A 15,006-nucleotide genomic window follows, 5' to 3' on the forward strand; every position below is an offset into this window, starting at 1 on the left:
AAACTAGTACAGCCACTATGGAGAACAGTGTGGAGATTCCTTAAAAATCTGGAAATAGAATGGCTTTATGACCCAGAAATCCCACTGCTGGGCATACACACCAAGGAAACCAGAATTGAAAGAGACACGTGTACCCTAATGTTCATCACAGCACTGTTTATAATAGCCAGGACATGGAAGCAACCTAGATGCCCATCAGCAGACAAATGGATAAGAGAGCTGTGGTACATATACACAATGGAGTATTACTCAGCCATTAAAAAGAATACATTTGAATCCGTTCTAATGAGGTGGATGAAACTGGAGCCGATTATACAGAGTGAAGTAAGCCAGAAAGAAAAACACCAATACAGTTTACTAATGCATGTATATGGAATTTAGAAAGATGGTAACGATAACCCTGTATGCGAGACAGCAAAAGAGACACCAATGTATAGAACAGTCTTTTGGACTCTGTGGGAGAGGGAGAGGGTGGGATGATTTGGGAGAATGGCATTGAAACATGTATAATATCATATAAGAAATGAATTGCCAGTCTAAGTTCGATGCAGGATACAGGATGCTTGAGGCTGGTGCACTGGGATGACCCAGAGGGATGGTATGGGGAGGGAGGTGGGAGTGGGGTTCAGGATCAGAACAGGTATACACCCGTGGTGGATTCATGTTGATGTATGGCAAAACCAATACAATATTGTAAAGTAAAATAAATAAATAAATAAAAATAAATTTAAAAAATCTGGTGTGTATAAAAATGTTTTTTCATTTAAAGAAATTATATATTTGTGTGTAAGAAAAAAATTAAAAACTATTTACATTCAGAAATTGAAACTAAATCATCTTTAAAAGAGTGACCCAAGTCTAAGGAACCTAGCAATGAATCTGGGCACATACAGAAATGTGGTCTATGTGAACAGAAAACATTTGGCTACAGGCAAAATACCTAACAGCAGCTTAGGCGGCAAGAACATGTTATTTTATATTCCAAGATACAGGAAATCAGTTAAGAAAATCAGTGCAAGGCTCTGCCAACTTCTTGTACTTTTCTGGGATTACCTCCCATCATCACTGCAGTTTTGAACACTGTTATCAAGCACAGACATTAAGGCAGTCCTCACAGGGAAGGTCAAGAACTAGCCAAGCAAGTATCCCAGGAAGACAAAAAAAAGAAAGAAAGAAAGAAAAGAAAACAGGTGCTATTTTGACCCCAGAGGAAGTGTGGCCAGCATGCTTGAGAAATATTAAAGAGGCCACGACAAGCTATGGAAAATTCTTAAAGAGATGGGAATACCATACCACCTTTCCTGTCTCCTGAGAAACCTGTATGTAAGTCAAAAAACAACTGTTAGAACCAAGCATGGGACAACGGATTGGTTCCGAATTGGGAAAGGAGTATGTCACAGCTGTATATTGCCACTCTGTTTATTTAACTTATATGTAGAGTACATCATGTGAAATGCTGGGCTGGATGAATCACAAGCTGGGATCAAGATTACCAGGAGAAATACTAACAACTTCAGATATACAGATGATACCACCCTAATGGCAGAAAGTGAAGAGAAATTAAAAGAGCCTCTTGATGAGGGTGAAAGGGGAGAGTGAAAAAGTTGGCTTAAAAACCAACATTTAAAAACTAAGATCATGGCATCTGATTCCATCACTTCAATAGTTGGGGGAAAGGTGGGAACGGTGGCAGATTTTATTTTCTTGTACTCCAAAATCACTGAGGACAGTGATTGCAGCCACAGAATTAAAAGACACTTGCTCCTTGGAGGAAAAGCTATGATAAACATAGAAAACATATTAAAAAGTGGAGACTTAACTTTGCCAACAGAGTTCTATATAGTCAAAGCTATGGTTTTTCCAGTAGTCATGTACAGATATGAGAGTTGGACCATAAAGAAGGCTGAGCGCCGAAGAATTGATGCTTTTGAACTGTAGTGCTGGAGAAGACTCTTGAGAGTCTTTGGATAACAAGGAGATCAAACTAGTCAATCCTAAAGGAAATCAACCCTGAATATTCACTGGAAGGACTGATGCTGAAGCTCCAACTGACCACCTCGTGTGAAGAGTCAACTCATAGGAAAAGATTCTGAGCTGGGGAAGATTGTAGAACTGTAAAATGAGATGATAAAGCTATGAAGCTCTATGATGTCATTCAGCCAGTGACAGCAAGGAGGAAAATTCAGATCCCTGAGTCCTGGGCACTGTCACAATCAGAAGTCAGCAGGTAGAAGATCCATAAGGAAGCTAAGAGGAAACAGGTGGTGAGTTAAGTTAAACAGGTCAATCAGCTATGGGAGTGTGGGTTAAAGGACTCATACCCCACCAATAGGTACCTGGATTCTTAGAAGAATGCCCAAGTCAGAACATCGTACCAGTTCAGGAACAAAAAGGTGATCAAAGGCTGGTAGGTCAGGTCTGGCTTTGGACCAAATTGAAGAGCTGCCCACTGGCTAAAAATGGGACAATTTGATGTTATTAAGAATAGTAATTACAATACATTCAAATACATCAAATACATTCAATATGAATTCATAATAATACAAAAAAAAAAAACTTAGTCACAATCGGAGAATGCTAATGAATCAATTCAATGTTTTTGAAGTGTTCCTGATAAAGAAAGAAGCAAGCGTGCTGAACTGAACATGAACTGAGCATGAATGCTCAACGTGAACTGAAGCCCAGAGGAATCAGAGAGCAGAGGAGGAAGTTCACCTTTGTAGGTGGAATTAGAGGGTATTAACCTAAGTGAAACAAGTCAGACAGGAAAAGAAAATACCATATGACTCCACTTACGTTTTGAATCTAAAAGCAAATAAGCAAACAGAACAGAAATAGACTCACAGATACAGAGAATAAATGAGTGGTTGCCAGAAGGGAGGGCACTAAAGGGGATAAATAGGTGAAGGGAATATACAAAAAATAAATCACTGGGCTTTCATATGCAGCATAAGGGATGTGGTCAAAAGTGTTGTAAAAACTTTGTGTGGAGACAGATGGTTACTAGACTTGTTCAAGTGATCATTTCATAATATATGTAAATGTCAAATCACTATGCTGTACACCAGAAACTAACATAGGATTAAACATCAACTATAACACACACAGATTCACATACGTACTGCAATTAAAAATATATTCACATGGCCAGGCTCACCTGAGATAATGTACATGAATAAAACATCTCAAGCAATGACTGGCACAAAAGATATGATTGATGGATACATTTTAATTGTGCCCTAATGGTGATGATTCCAAAGAGAAACCAAATATTTAATCTTTCTTTCATACTTCACCCAAACCAAATATCCATGGCTCTGTTTTAAATAACAAGAATGATAATTTAAATACATGGCCAAAGTATTCCCTAAAGTTAATTTGATGGCAGTAGGAATAATTTTGGCTGAGTGCCTCTCACACAGGAGAGAGGTCAGGGATCTGAGGCAAAATCTTGGTTCCATTTGGGGCAGAAACTCTCCTGGGCTCCTGCTCCACCATTCCCATGGCATGGGGATGATGCCCAGAACTCGAGTCACAGCACTCACCTTTCTCATCTAGGATAGAAAAAATGATTTATTTTTATATTGTACACATTTGGAGAAAAAAAATCATGAAGTCATGTTTACTCATGGAATTCACCATCATCCAGCTAAAGAGAATGAAATTTGCCTAAATGCTACTATAACTTGTGCCTACTCAAAATTGTTGTCCTCCAACGTTAAAGATTTTCATGATTTTATAAATTGATGCTATCTGCCCTTGATAGAGTTCCTACACAATGAACAAACTGATTAAACATAGAATGCACCATGTAGAATGTAGGAAGTCCAGACCCACAGAGACTTGGTGGAAAAAACTGCAACAGAAGAGAGGAATTGTCATGGATTATCAATCCTCTGTTCAAGGGGTTCTCAGAGCAAGAATACTGAAGTGGTTTGCCATTCCCTTCTCCACAGTACATGAACCATGAACTTCCAGATGTTCAAGCTGGATTTAGAAAAGGCAGAGGAGCCAGAGATCAAATTGCCAACATCTGCTGGATCATAGAAAAAGCGAGTTCCAGAAAAACATCTATTTCTGCTTTGTTGCTATGCCAAAGCCTTTGTGCAGATCACAATAAACTGTGGAAAATTCTTGAAGAAATGGGAATAGCAGACCACCTGACCTGCCTCCTGAGAAATCTGTATGCAGGTCGAGAAGAAGCAGTTAGAATTGGACATGGAACAACAGATTGGTTCCAAATCAGGAAAGGAGTATGTCAAGGCTGTATATTGTCACCCTGTTTACTTAACTTATCTGCAGAGTACATCATGAGAAATGCTGTGCTGGATGAAGCACAAGCTGGAATCAAGATTGCCAGGAGAAATATCAATAACCTCAGATATGCAGATGACACCACCCTTATGGCAGAAAGTGAAGAACTAAAGAGCCTCCCAATGGAAGTGAAAGAGGAGAGTGAAAAAGTTGCCTTAAAGCTCAGCATTCAGAAAACTAAGATCATGGCATCTGGTCCCATCACTTCATGGCAGATAGATGGGGAAACAGTGAGAAACTTTGTTTTTTGGGGCTCCAAAATCACTGCAGATGGTGACTGCAGCCATGAAATTAAAAGATGCTTGTTCCTTGGAAGAAAAGTTTTGACCAACCTAGACAGCTTATTAAAAAGCAGAGACATTACTTTTCCAGCAAAAGTCTGTCTAGTCAAAGCTATGGTTTTCCCAGGAATCATGTGTGGATATGAGAGTTGGACCCTGAAGAAAGCTGAGCACCAAAGAATTGATGCTTTTGAACTGTGGTGTTGGAGAAGACTCTTGAGAGTCCCTTGGACTGCAAGGAGATCCAACCAGTCCATACTAAAGGAAATGAGTCTTGAATATTCATTGGAAGGACTGATGCTGAAGCTGAAACTTCAATACTTTGGCCATCTGATGCAAAGCGCTGACTTATTTGAAAAGACCCTGATGCTGGGAAAGATTGAAGGCAGGAGAAGGGGACGACAGAGGATGAGATGGCTGGATGGCATCACCGACTCAATGGACATGAGTTTCGGTAGACTCTGGGAATTGGTGATGGACAGGGAGGCCTGGCGTGCTGCAGTCCACGGGGTTGCAAAGAGTCAGACATGACTGAGTGACTGAGCTGACTGAACTGATCAATCCTCTGTGCCCACAGTTATCCAACACTGTGGTCACTGGAGCAGCTTATAGATTACTTTTCTCCCATGGAGCCAGGACTTCTTAAAATGGAAAGTTTTAGAGTTGAGTAGAGTAACTGAATGGCAAAAACGAAGATGGAAGGAAAGGAACCTTAATAAAGTAAGATTAAGATGAAAATTAACGAGCTTGAAAAAAAAATGTGCCTTTCTACTCAGGAGTACACATCTAGATATCCACTTAAGAGGGGAAGATGTCCATTGCATAATATTCAGTATTGAATAAGGAGTATAAAGAAAGAAACAAGCTAAAGTGTCTCTACTAAGCAGATTCCACAAGTAAATTGCTGTACGTTAATTGTGTTTAAAACAATTGAAATAACTGAACTAGAATATGGAAGAACTGGGAAAGATGCTGAAGATCTCTGCAGAGTGCATTTTGACACAGAGCTGGAGAACAACATAAAACAGTGAAGTGTATTGCTGACTTTGCCAGGTGAAAGCAAACTCCCTCACCACCCTCCTGCTTCAGTCAGCAGGGCCACCATAGCTAATTAACACAAATTTGGTGACTTATAGCAAAAGGAATTGTACTCTCTCTTAGGTCATAATGCTGCTGCTGCTGCTGCTAAGTCACTTCAGTCGTGGCCAACTCTGTGCAACCCCACAGACAGCAGCCCACCAGGCTCCCCCGTCCCTGGGATTCTCCAGGCAAGAACACTGGAGTGGGTTGCCATTTCCTTCTTCAGTGCATGAAAGTGAAAAGTGAAAGTGAAGTCACTCAGTGGTGTTCAATTCTTAGCGACCCCATGGACTGTAGCCCACCAGGCTCCTCCATCCATGGGACTTTCCAGGCAAGAGTACTGGAGTGGGGTGCCATTGCCTTCTCCGTAGGTCGTAATGATAGACATTCAAAATCAAGTTGTCAGCAGAGACCGCTGCCCTTGAAAACTCTTGACAAAGAAGAATGGGACAGGCTCCTGGCATTTGGGGGCATTTCTTCCCCTTTGCTGCATCCCTCCAACCTCCGTCCAGTCTTACATGCCCTTTGCCCTTGTGTCTTTGTGTCTCCGTATCATTTCCTCTTCCTATAAAGACCCCAGTCATTGGACTTAGGACCTACCTAATCCAGCATGACCTCATGCTAGCCGATTCGTTTGGAAATAAGATCATACTCTGGTTTTCTGGGTAGACATTATTAATTTTTTTTGGAGACACTTTTCACCTTACTACAGTGATATTCTGTGTGTCTCAAGGGAATTTAAATTCTGCAGTTGCTGTTTTTGACTTTGTGCTGAGGAGGTTCAATTAGTTAATATTTTAAATCTAACATATTACTTTAATTTTTCCCCTGTTTTATCAATTACTGGAAGATGTATGATAAAATATACACTATTAGTTGGATGTATGTATTTCATTTTTAAATTAATTTCATTGGAGTGCAGTTGTTTTACAATGTTTCATTAATTTCTACTGAACAGCAAAGTGAACTAGCTACATATACACATATATTCCCCCCTTTGGATTTCCTTCCCATTCAGGCCACCACAGTGTATTGAGTCCAGTCCCCTGAGCTATATAGTAGATTCTCTTTAATTGTCTATTTTATACATAGGATCAATAGTGTATATGTGTCAATCCCAATCTCCCAATTATTTGGATGTATATATTAATTTAAATTATACTTTCTGTATTTTTCTAATAATCACATATCACCTTCAGACAGTGAAGAATCTGCCTGCAATTCAGGAAACTCCAGTTTGATCCCTGGGTTGGGAAGATCCCCTGGAGAAGGGAATGGCAACCCACTCCAATATTCTTGCTTGGGCAATCCCATGGACAAAGTAGTCTGGTGGGCTACAGTCCATGGGGTCGCAAAGAATCAGATGTAACTGAACTACTAACTGTTTCATTTTCACTTTGGATTTCTAACCAGGATTACAATGATTTGGCATATATATTTAAGCTGATTTAGCACATATATCTAAGTCTTCATTGAGTGTCAGGCCACACTGAAGACAGGACAATATTTCTGTGCATCTAATGATAACAGATGCATAGAAAGGGCTGTGCTTGGAACACAGGTCCAGTTTTCTTACTCAACGGTTTTCCTCAAAACAACCAGTGGGGGTGGGACAGGGGAGGGGGATGGGCCACAGACCAAGATGTCACACCTGCTGCCCGGAGGACAGCTCTCCAAGGAGGGCCACTGGGTCCCTCTAAGTTCTCTTCCTTCTTTCCTGTTGGCCCCCAGTGCTTTCTGAAGGGTTTCAGGCTTCTTGCCTCCTCTGTCTTGAATTGAGGGGAATCAGAGCAAGATTGGCCACTGGAGGGTAGCTTCCGGGGACCCAGGGAGTTGAGAGTCCCAGTGCACTCAGAGCCCAAGTCTCAGCTAATTGGCCACTTGAGGCCTCTATTCCCAGCTAGCTCAGATAGATGTATCTTCCCCAGCAAAGAGACCCTGAAGTGCAGTTTGCAGGACACACTACCCAAACACAGGATCAGATCTAAAGGAGCAAGTGAACTGAATCCTCCTATCTCTTACTTGTTCTAAGACCCAGGAGCTTCCTACAGCAAGAACATGGACACGGGACAGACCCTCACTGGGAACACAGGAGTCCTCTGCTAACCCCTCCCCACTCTCACTTCCCTGCACAGGAAGCCAGAGCTGAACAGCACAGTGTCCTGAGCACCACGTCATTATCATCAACACAGACCTGGGTCAGGAGTCCCATCCTCCCCAGGAGCACAGGGTCCTGGGTGAGCCATGCCCCTCCTGACATCCCAGGAGCAGTGTGGCCATCACTCAGCAGGGCGTGGTCAGCATCACTGACAGGTGAGTCTTGGGGACCTGGAGCCTAATCAACACTGCCCCCCTCCACCCCTGCTGCACTACACAGGGTTGTTGAGGGCAGCCAGTCTGAACTTTAAAGAGAATAGAAATAATCAGTGGGTCTCTTATAAATGTGGGGTTTAGTTCAGTGCCCGAGGCTCTGCTTTTCTGACAAGCTCCAGGCTCTGCTGGATGCTATAGGCCCTCAGACCACATGTGAGATCAGCTCACAAGGAAGGATTCAGCCATAGTTAATACAAATTGAGACTTGCAGATAAAAACTGAATTTTTTGCTTTATTAGGCAAGAATTTCTCAGGCTCAATTCACACAGGTTTACTAAAGCCACTAAAATAACCTCACTGGATCATCTCAACAGGCCAAAGGAACATGTGAGTTTGTTTTTTATAACAAAGCTGGTAGCTTGGTGCTGGGGTCCAGCCCTGGCAGATCCAGGGTAATTCAAAGTGGGGACAGAGTCGGCGAGGAGAGATTTATTTATTTAGAGATATAAAGAGAGATTGGGAAAGAATAATGTAGCAGAGAAAATAGAGGAGAAAAGAGGCTGCATTCCTTGGTTTACATAGAAAGCAAATAAAGCCCCTAGACAAGGGACTTGCACCGTCTACGTAGGCCACAGGCGCCCACTTGAATAGCGAAGGGTGCCCCACCTTGGGCTCCCTCTCGCGTGGGTCTTAAAAGCCCAGGCAAATAAGTAGACATGGCGAGCCTCTATGCTCCAGATGGGAATTCAGCCTGAAAAGGGAGAATAAGAAAAGAATGACATGGGGGAGCCAAGCATCAGAGCAAGACCCACAACTTTATTTTCAAAGGCAGCTTATATACCCCAAGTTGTACATAAAGAAATAATGGAATATGCTGAGTTATGCAGGGGCAGCAGTCCTGACCCTTATTGAGACCAGGCTTTCTTTTCGCATACCTTCCCATATACAAAAGGTCTCAGGTGATTTACATTATCTTCTGGCCAAGAGGCCTGTTAACATTTTTATGGCTCTTCTCCTAGATAAATGTCTATCAACCAGAAAACTCATTTTCCCTTGAAATGTTTTTTCTTTCATCTGCATCACCCTCAAAGTACTAAATAAAGTTACATTCCTGTAGAACAAAGGTGCAGTGGGTTATAACAAAGAAAGTACTTAACTCAATGATCTAACGTTGCTAATGCCAGGGCTACTACCTGTTTTTTCTACATACCAACTATATCAACAAATAAAAGATATGAAAACTTGGCAGCAAGTATTGGCTCAACAATGAAACACTTAATCAATTCTATTCTAATGATTTTGACTCCTTGGAAGGCCCTACATTCCTAGAATTTTTTAAGCTTCCTGTGCCTCTCATGGTCGGGAGGCTGTAAACAATCACATGTGTAGCTGTAAGAGTCCGGATAAACCTGTCAGGCAGGCTAGAAAGCCATCAGAGGGGTTTTTGGATTGAAACACTCTAATTATGCCCAGGAGACTTATTATCTAAAAGCTCTAAATTAACTTTTTCCAGGAAAAGGTGGTGGGGGGACAGCCCCCTGTTAATGTCAGAGGAGTTGGTGAAAGGCATAATATAGTAAGGCAGACAGATTCTGGTTTTGAGGTAGATGCTCGAGTAGGTCCAGGGAGGTTCCCTCTAGATCCGACTCGCCTTTGCCTGTCGGGTCTCTTCCTCATGACCTTTGCCACTGGCGGGATTCCTTGTGCTGGCTCCCGGCAGCTTGACTTCCTAGAAAAAAAAGCCAGTCACTCCTCCGGGGCTCCCCCAGGCATCCTAGGGTCACTGCTGTGATGACCCAAGGCCCCTGATGCAGATGAATTGTCCTGGAAAACATTCACAAATATGAAGCTAAGAACCCCAAGGATATAGGAGAAAGGCCAGTCAACCTGAGAATGGTGGAAGATGGTCACTCTGGTCACATTTGCCAGGATTATCTTCAGAGGACCTGGCCAAGCAGAAGTGGACAGCTAGGTCATGGCCACCTCAGTTGTGAGCACAGGGGAACAGGAACTGGCTGGGTACCAGGGTGTGCAACCAACGTGTGTAGGGCAGACCCTCAACTCCACCCTGAGCACCAGCTCCAGCCCTGAATTTGAGAGGGATCTGCCTGGACATCCAGGTCAGACTGTCCTGCTCTGCTGTCTTATGAGGGTGGGAGTCAAATAGCCCAGGAGAGGAAAGCTGGACAACCTCCATGGTCATCAACCACTCCTTTGCTGGAAAGTATAGAATCTTTCAGGGCACCTTCTAAGAAAACTTCAAGAGAAGTTCCTGAAGGAACGTGGAGGCCACTGCTTCTCTAGAGGAACCACTGACCACCCAGCCTCTGCTTGTGCACCCCCTCTCCTTCCAAAGTAAGCCAGCTCACGATGCTATAGATCTGACCTCTAGACCACATGGGCTTTGCTCTGAAATACACCTTCTTATTGATCCTCATCTACACTGTGGGAGACGCTGCAGCTCTGGGCCCTCCGTCCTTCACCACACCTCCCCCTTCAGGCTGCATCTCCCCTGATAATTCCTCTGGCCATCACAGAGCTGGTCCCCATGTGCCATGAGAATGTGGTGGTTATCCCTGCTCAGGGCAGACCAGGGCGGTCTGGGCTGTGACAGGGACAGGAAGCAGCACCCAGCAGGAGGACCGAGACACTGAGGAGATGTGACCATGTTGGAGGCTCCCAGGGCTCCAAGCAATCACTACATAGGGTGTGCAGAGGACCCAGGGGCATGGAAGTCAGGACAGGAGAAGACATGCCCATCTCCTGAATGAGTCACAGCTCCTGTCCTGCTGCTTCTCAGACTGTGGAGTTGGGTTATTTCCTTCCCAAATTTGTCCAGCACTAGAGGTCCCCCGATATCCTCAAGGATGCACAGTGCTCTGGGGACAGAACAATAGTGTAGTCCAGGTTCCAGACAGTGATGCTGAGATGGGGCTCAGGGTCTGCAAGACAAAACGACAGAAATTCACCCGATCATTGCTAGTTCCTGCTCTCCTTCCAGCTTGGCCTTCCACGTGGGCAGGAAGCACTCAGTAAACATTTCCAAAATTTATGAACTGGGTTAACAAGGAAAGAAAGTGCATGATTAGATGTTGAAGAAGGACAGGTAATGACACAACTCAGAAGCATCCCCTTGGGGATGGAAAGCATATATTAGAGGAGGCACAGGGGCTGCAATGTTCCTCACACTGAAGGTCCTGAACTCTGCAAAGCCCCTGACATGCCCCCACCACACAATGACAGCAGCTCAGACAGAGTCTCTGACAGAGGGAATGAACTTGCATAATTATAAATTAGTGAACTGGAGTAAATGTTCCTTTCCAGGTCAGTTTTGAGCTCATCTGGCAGCAGAGCTGGGCAGTTGGTGGTCCCTTGGTCAGTGGGCAGTGAGGCACTGAAGGGCTCCTGTTTTCCAAGAGAGTATGACCTTGTGGCCTTGACCTGCTCCCTCTCCCTGCCTCCTACCAGCTCTCTGCTCTCTGCCTCGTGTCCCCCAGCTCAGGACCATGTCAACCCCCCAAAATGGAAACATCTCAGTGATGCCTCTGCAGGAGTTTGTGCTGGATGGATTTGGGTGTGGCCCACAGACCCAGGCCCTGCTGTTTGCTCTGTTCCTGGCCCTGTACATGGTGGCCGTCCTGGGGAACCTCACCATGATGGTGGTCATCACCCTGGATGCCCGTCTGCACTCCCCAATGTACTTCTTCCTCAAGAACCTCTCCTTCCTGGACCTGTGCTACTCGTCTGTCATTGCCCCCAAGGCCCTGGCCACCTTCCTGTCCTCCTCCAAGCTCATCACCTTCACAGGCTGTGCCACCCAGTTCTTCTTCTTCTCCCTGCTGGTCACCACAGAGGGTTTCCTCTTGGCTGTGATGGCCTATGACCGCTTCATGGCCATCTGCAGCCCCCTGCGCTACCCCATCTCCATGCGCCCCTTGGTCTGTGCCCGCCTGGTGCTGGGCACCTACTGTGGGGGCTTCTTCAACTCCATTGTGCAGACCCCCTTAACATTCACTCTCCCATTCTGCAGCTCCAACCACATTGACCACTTCCACTGTGATGTGCCACCTCTGCTCAAGCTTGCCTGTGCTGACACTACCATCAATGAGCTGGTCATGTTTGCCATCTCTGGCCTCATCATCATGGGCACCACCCTTGTGGTCCTCGTCTCCTATGGCTACATCACAGTGACCATCCTGAGGATGCGCTCAGGAGGAGGGAGGCACAAGCTCTTCTCCACCTGCGGCTCCCACATGACAGCCGTGTCCCTCTTTTATGGGACCCTTTTTGTCATGTATGCCCAGCCGGGAGCTGTGGCGTCCATGGAGCAGGGCAAGGTGGTCTCCGTCTTCTACACCCTGGTCATCCCGATGCTCAACCCCCTCATCTACAGCCTGAGAAACAAGGACGTGAAGGATGCCATGCGGAGACTGGGGCAGAGACACACGGCCACGTGATGGAGGGGGACCAGGGAGACAGTGTCCTGAGGAGAGGACAAGAGGACTTGAGGGGAGGCACTGGGTTTGGTTTGAGGAATTCATTCTTTATTCATCTAATTCATTCTTTCATCCAGCATTTCATTCAACCCTTCCTGGAAACAAATCATGGGTCGCCCATTTCAAGGGTGAGTGGCAAAATCTTTGCCATCAGATAATTAACAGTTCATGATGATGAAGACTCAGTAGAGTCATGACTTTCCTGGTGGCTCAGATGGTAAAGAGTCTGCCTGTAATGCAGGAGACCTGGGTAGGACCCCTGGCCCAGGAAGATCCCCTGGAGAAGGAAATGGCAACCGACTCCAGTATTCTTGCCTGGAGAACTCCGTGGACAGAGCAGACAATTCATGGGATCACATAGAGTTGAGCAAGACTGGTGACCAGCACAACACAACAGAGTCAGGGTAGGTAGGAGTCGTAGAAACAGGCTGCATTCTCTACCTCAACTCTACATAATAAGACCTTTCCATTAGTGGCTGATACACGAATCTCTTGAGGCTGAATGGTTTACTGATGGGAGCAATTTTGTAGAAATGGGAACCTGAAAGGCAGGCTGTGCCGCAGTTGGTCTAGATGAAGTCACAGAAGAAGAAAGAGGAGGAGGAGGATGAAGAAGAGGGCAAGGGGGGAGGGAGAGGAGGAGGAGGGGATGAGGGGAATGAGAAGGAGAGGGGGGAGGAGGAAAAGGGGGGAAGGACTGGAGAAGTCAGGGAGGAGGACGGAGGATGAACTGAGACAGAGACAGAGACAGGAGAGACATAGAGAGGAAGCCCACCGTCTTAGGTGGGACTTAGAGACATTGAGCCAATCACAGAGAGCATCTTTTTTGATACCAATTAAAATAAATGCCATTTAAAAGCATTTATTACATTTATGAGATAGACATTCAAGCAACAGCTGATATTTGATGATATTAAAGTATTTATTGTGGATATTTTTTTCTTTTAGAGATGCATGCTGAAATACTTATAACTATTTGTTTAATACATACCTCAAACTAATACAGGGGCTATGGGAGTAGGGTAGGGGCTGGACAAGACTAGCCAAGAGTTGATGGCTATTAAAGCTGGGCGATGAGTAATCGGGGCTCATTACACCATGTGCTCGTCTCCTTGTCTGTTTAAAATCTCCCACCCTCCTCCCCCTCCTCATCTACATCATGATGCTTAGTCAGGATGTGTCTTGGAGTTCACTGTTCTGCAACACCCTCCCTCCCAAAAAACACATAGCCAATGGGATTCCTCCTTCAATGCTCTAAGAGTCTCTATTTTGTTTTTGGTGGGAACGCATGTACACCCGTGGTGGAGTCATGTCAATGTATGGCAAAACCAATACAGAATTGTAAAGTAAAATAAAAAAATAAATACAAAAAAAAGAAAATATTTTCTCTTCCATTGTTGGTTTTTCTCTTCCATTGTTGGTTTTTCTCTATCAAAGTTAGTTAATTTTATATTGAATTTTACATATCTGTCCTTTATACTTATTAACTTCTCTTTAATACATTTTTTCTTATTTTCTCTATACTTATCAGGAAGGCGTTAACACTTTCTCCTGTGCCAGAAATTTCTTTTTTGGTTGTGTAAAGTCCGCTTGCTTTATAAACAGTTTCAACTCCCGTGTTATGAAAGCTGACATTCTAATTTTGTGTTTTTGTAGCTCTAAATGTGCTTAGCAAGATGACCTGTTTGAACACGGTATTTTTCTCTTTGGTATAGGTGAGCTGCAGATGTTTTTTTAAAATTCCACTTCATGTTGGTTCCCAACAACAAAAATAATGGGAGAGCACATATGAAATCTGAACTTCCATTTCATTTGAAAATCAGAAGATCTAGCAACACAAACCAGGAATAGTTGGCCAGACAGGGAAGCAGTTACAGCCTTGATATGATGTTCACCCACCTCCATCTCCTTTTAGGTGTTTACTCTGCAAAGAAAGACAATCCATGGAGGGAAAAAAAAGAAAAAAGAGAGCTTATGAAATAAATCATTGTGGGACATTAAGAAAAGCTATTACAACGAGAAACTTAATGATCAACAAAAATTATAGTAAAATTTTCTTCATTATAACTTATGACCTTGCAATCCCACTCTGGGCATATATCCAGAGAAAAATATAATTTGAAAAGATGCATGCACCAGAATGTTTATAGCAGCACTATTCACAATAACCAGGAAGCATCCACTGACAGATGAATGCATAAAGAAGACGTGGTACATATACACAATGGAATATTACTCAGCTGGTGAAGAATTGGCCTGCAATGCAGGAGACCCCAGTTTTGATCCCTGGGTCTGAAGACACCCTAGAAAAGGGAATGGCAATCCACTCCAGTATTCTTGTCTGGAGAGTTCCATGGACAGAGGAGACTGCTGGACAGGTGGGCTACAGTCCATAGGGTCACAAAGAGTTGGACACAACTGAGTGACTAACTATAAAAAAGAATGAAATAAAGCCATTGCAGCAACATGGCTGGACCTAGAGATGGGCATACTGAGTAGAGTGAGGCAGATGGAGAAAGACA

At 44.1% G+C, this 15,006-nt stretch overlaps 1 protein-coding gene across 1 annotated transcript; it reads left to right on the plus strand.

Moving 5' to 3' along the window:
- Nucleotides 1–11,494: 11,494 nt before the first annotated feature.
- LOC120856647 (olfactory receptor 12-like) lies at nt 11,495–12,445 on the plus strand. Its single transcript, XM_040231991.1, has one exon. The coding sequence runs from the start codon at nt 11,495–11,497 to the stop codon at nt 12,443–12,445; it is 951 nt and encodes a 316-aa protein (XP_040087925.1).
- The last annotated feature ends 2,561 nt before the right edge of the window (nt 12,446–15,006 follow it).

Source organism: Oryx dammah, unplaced genomic scaffold (assembly GCF_014754425.2).
Source record: "Oryx dammah isolate SB20612 unplaced genomic scaffold, SCBI_Odam_1.1 HiC_scaffold_28, whole genome shotgun sequence".
Classification (NCBI taxonomy): Eukaryota; Metazoa; Chordata; class Mammalia; order Artiodactyla; family Bovidae; genus Oryx; species Oryx dammah.

Coding starts and splice junctions, on each gene's coding strand:
- LOC120856647 (XM_040231991.1), top strand. CDS start 11,495: ATGTCAACCCCCCAAAATGGAAACATCTCAGTGATGCCTCTGCAGGAG.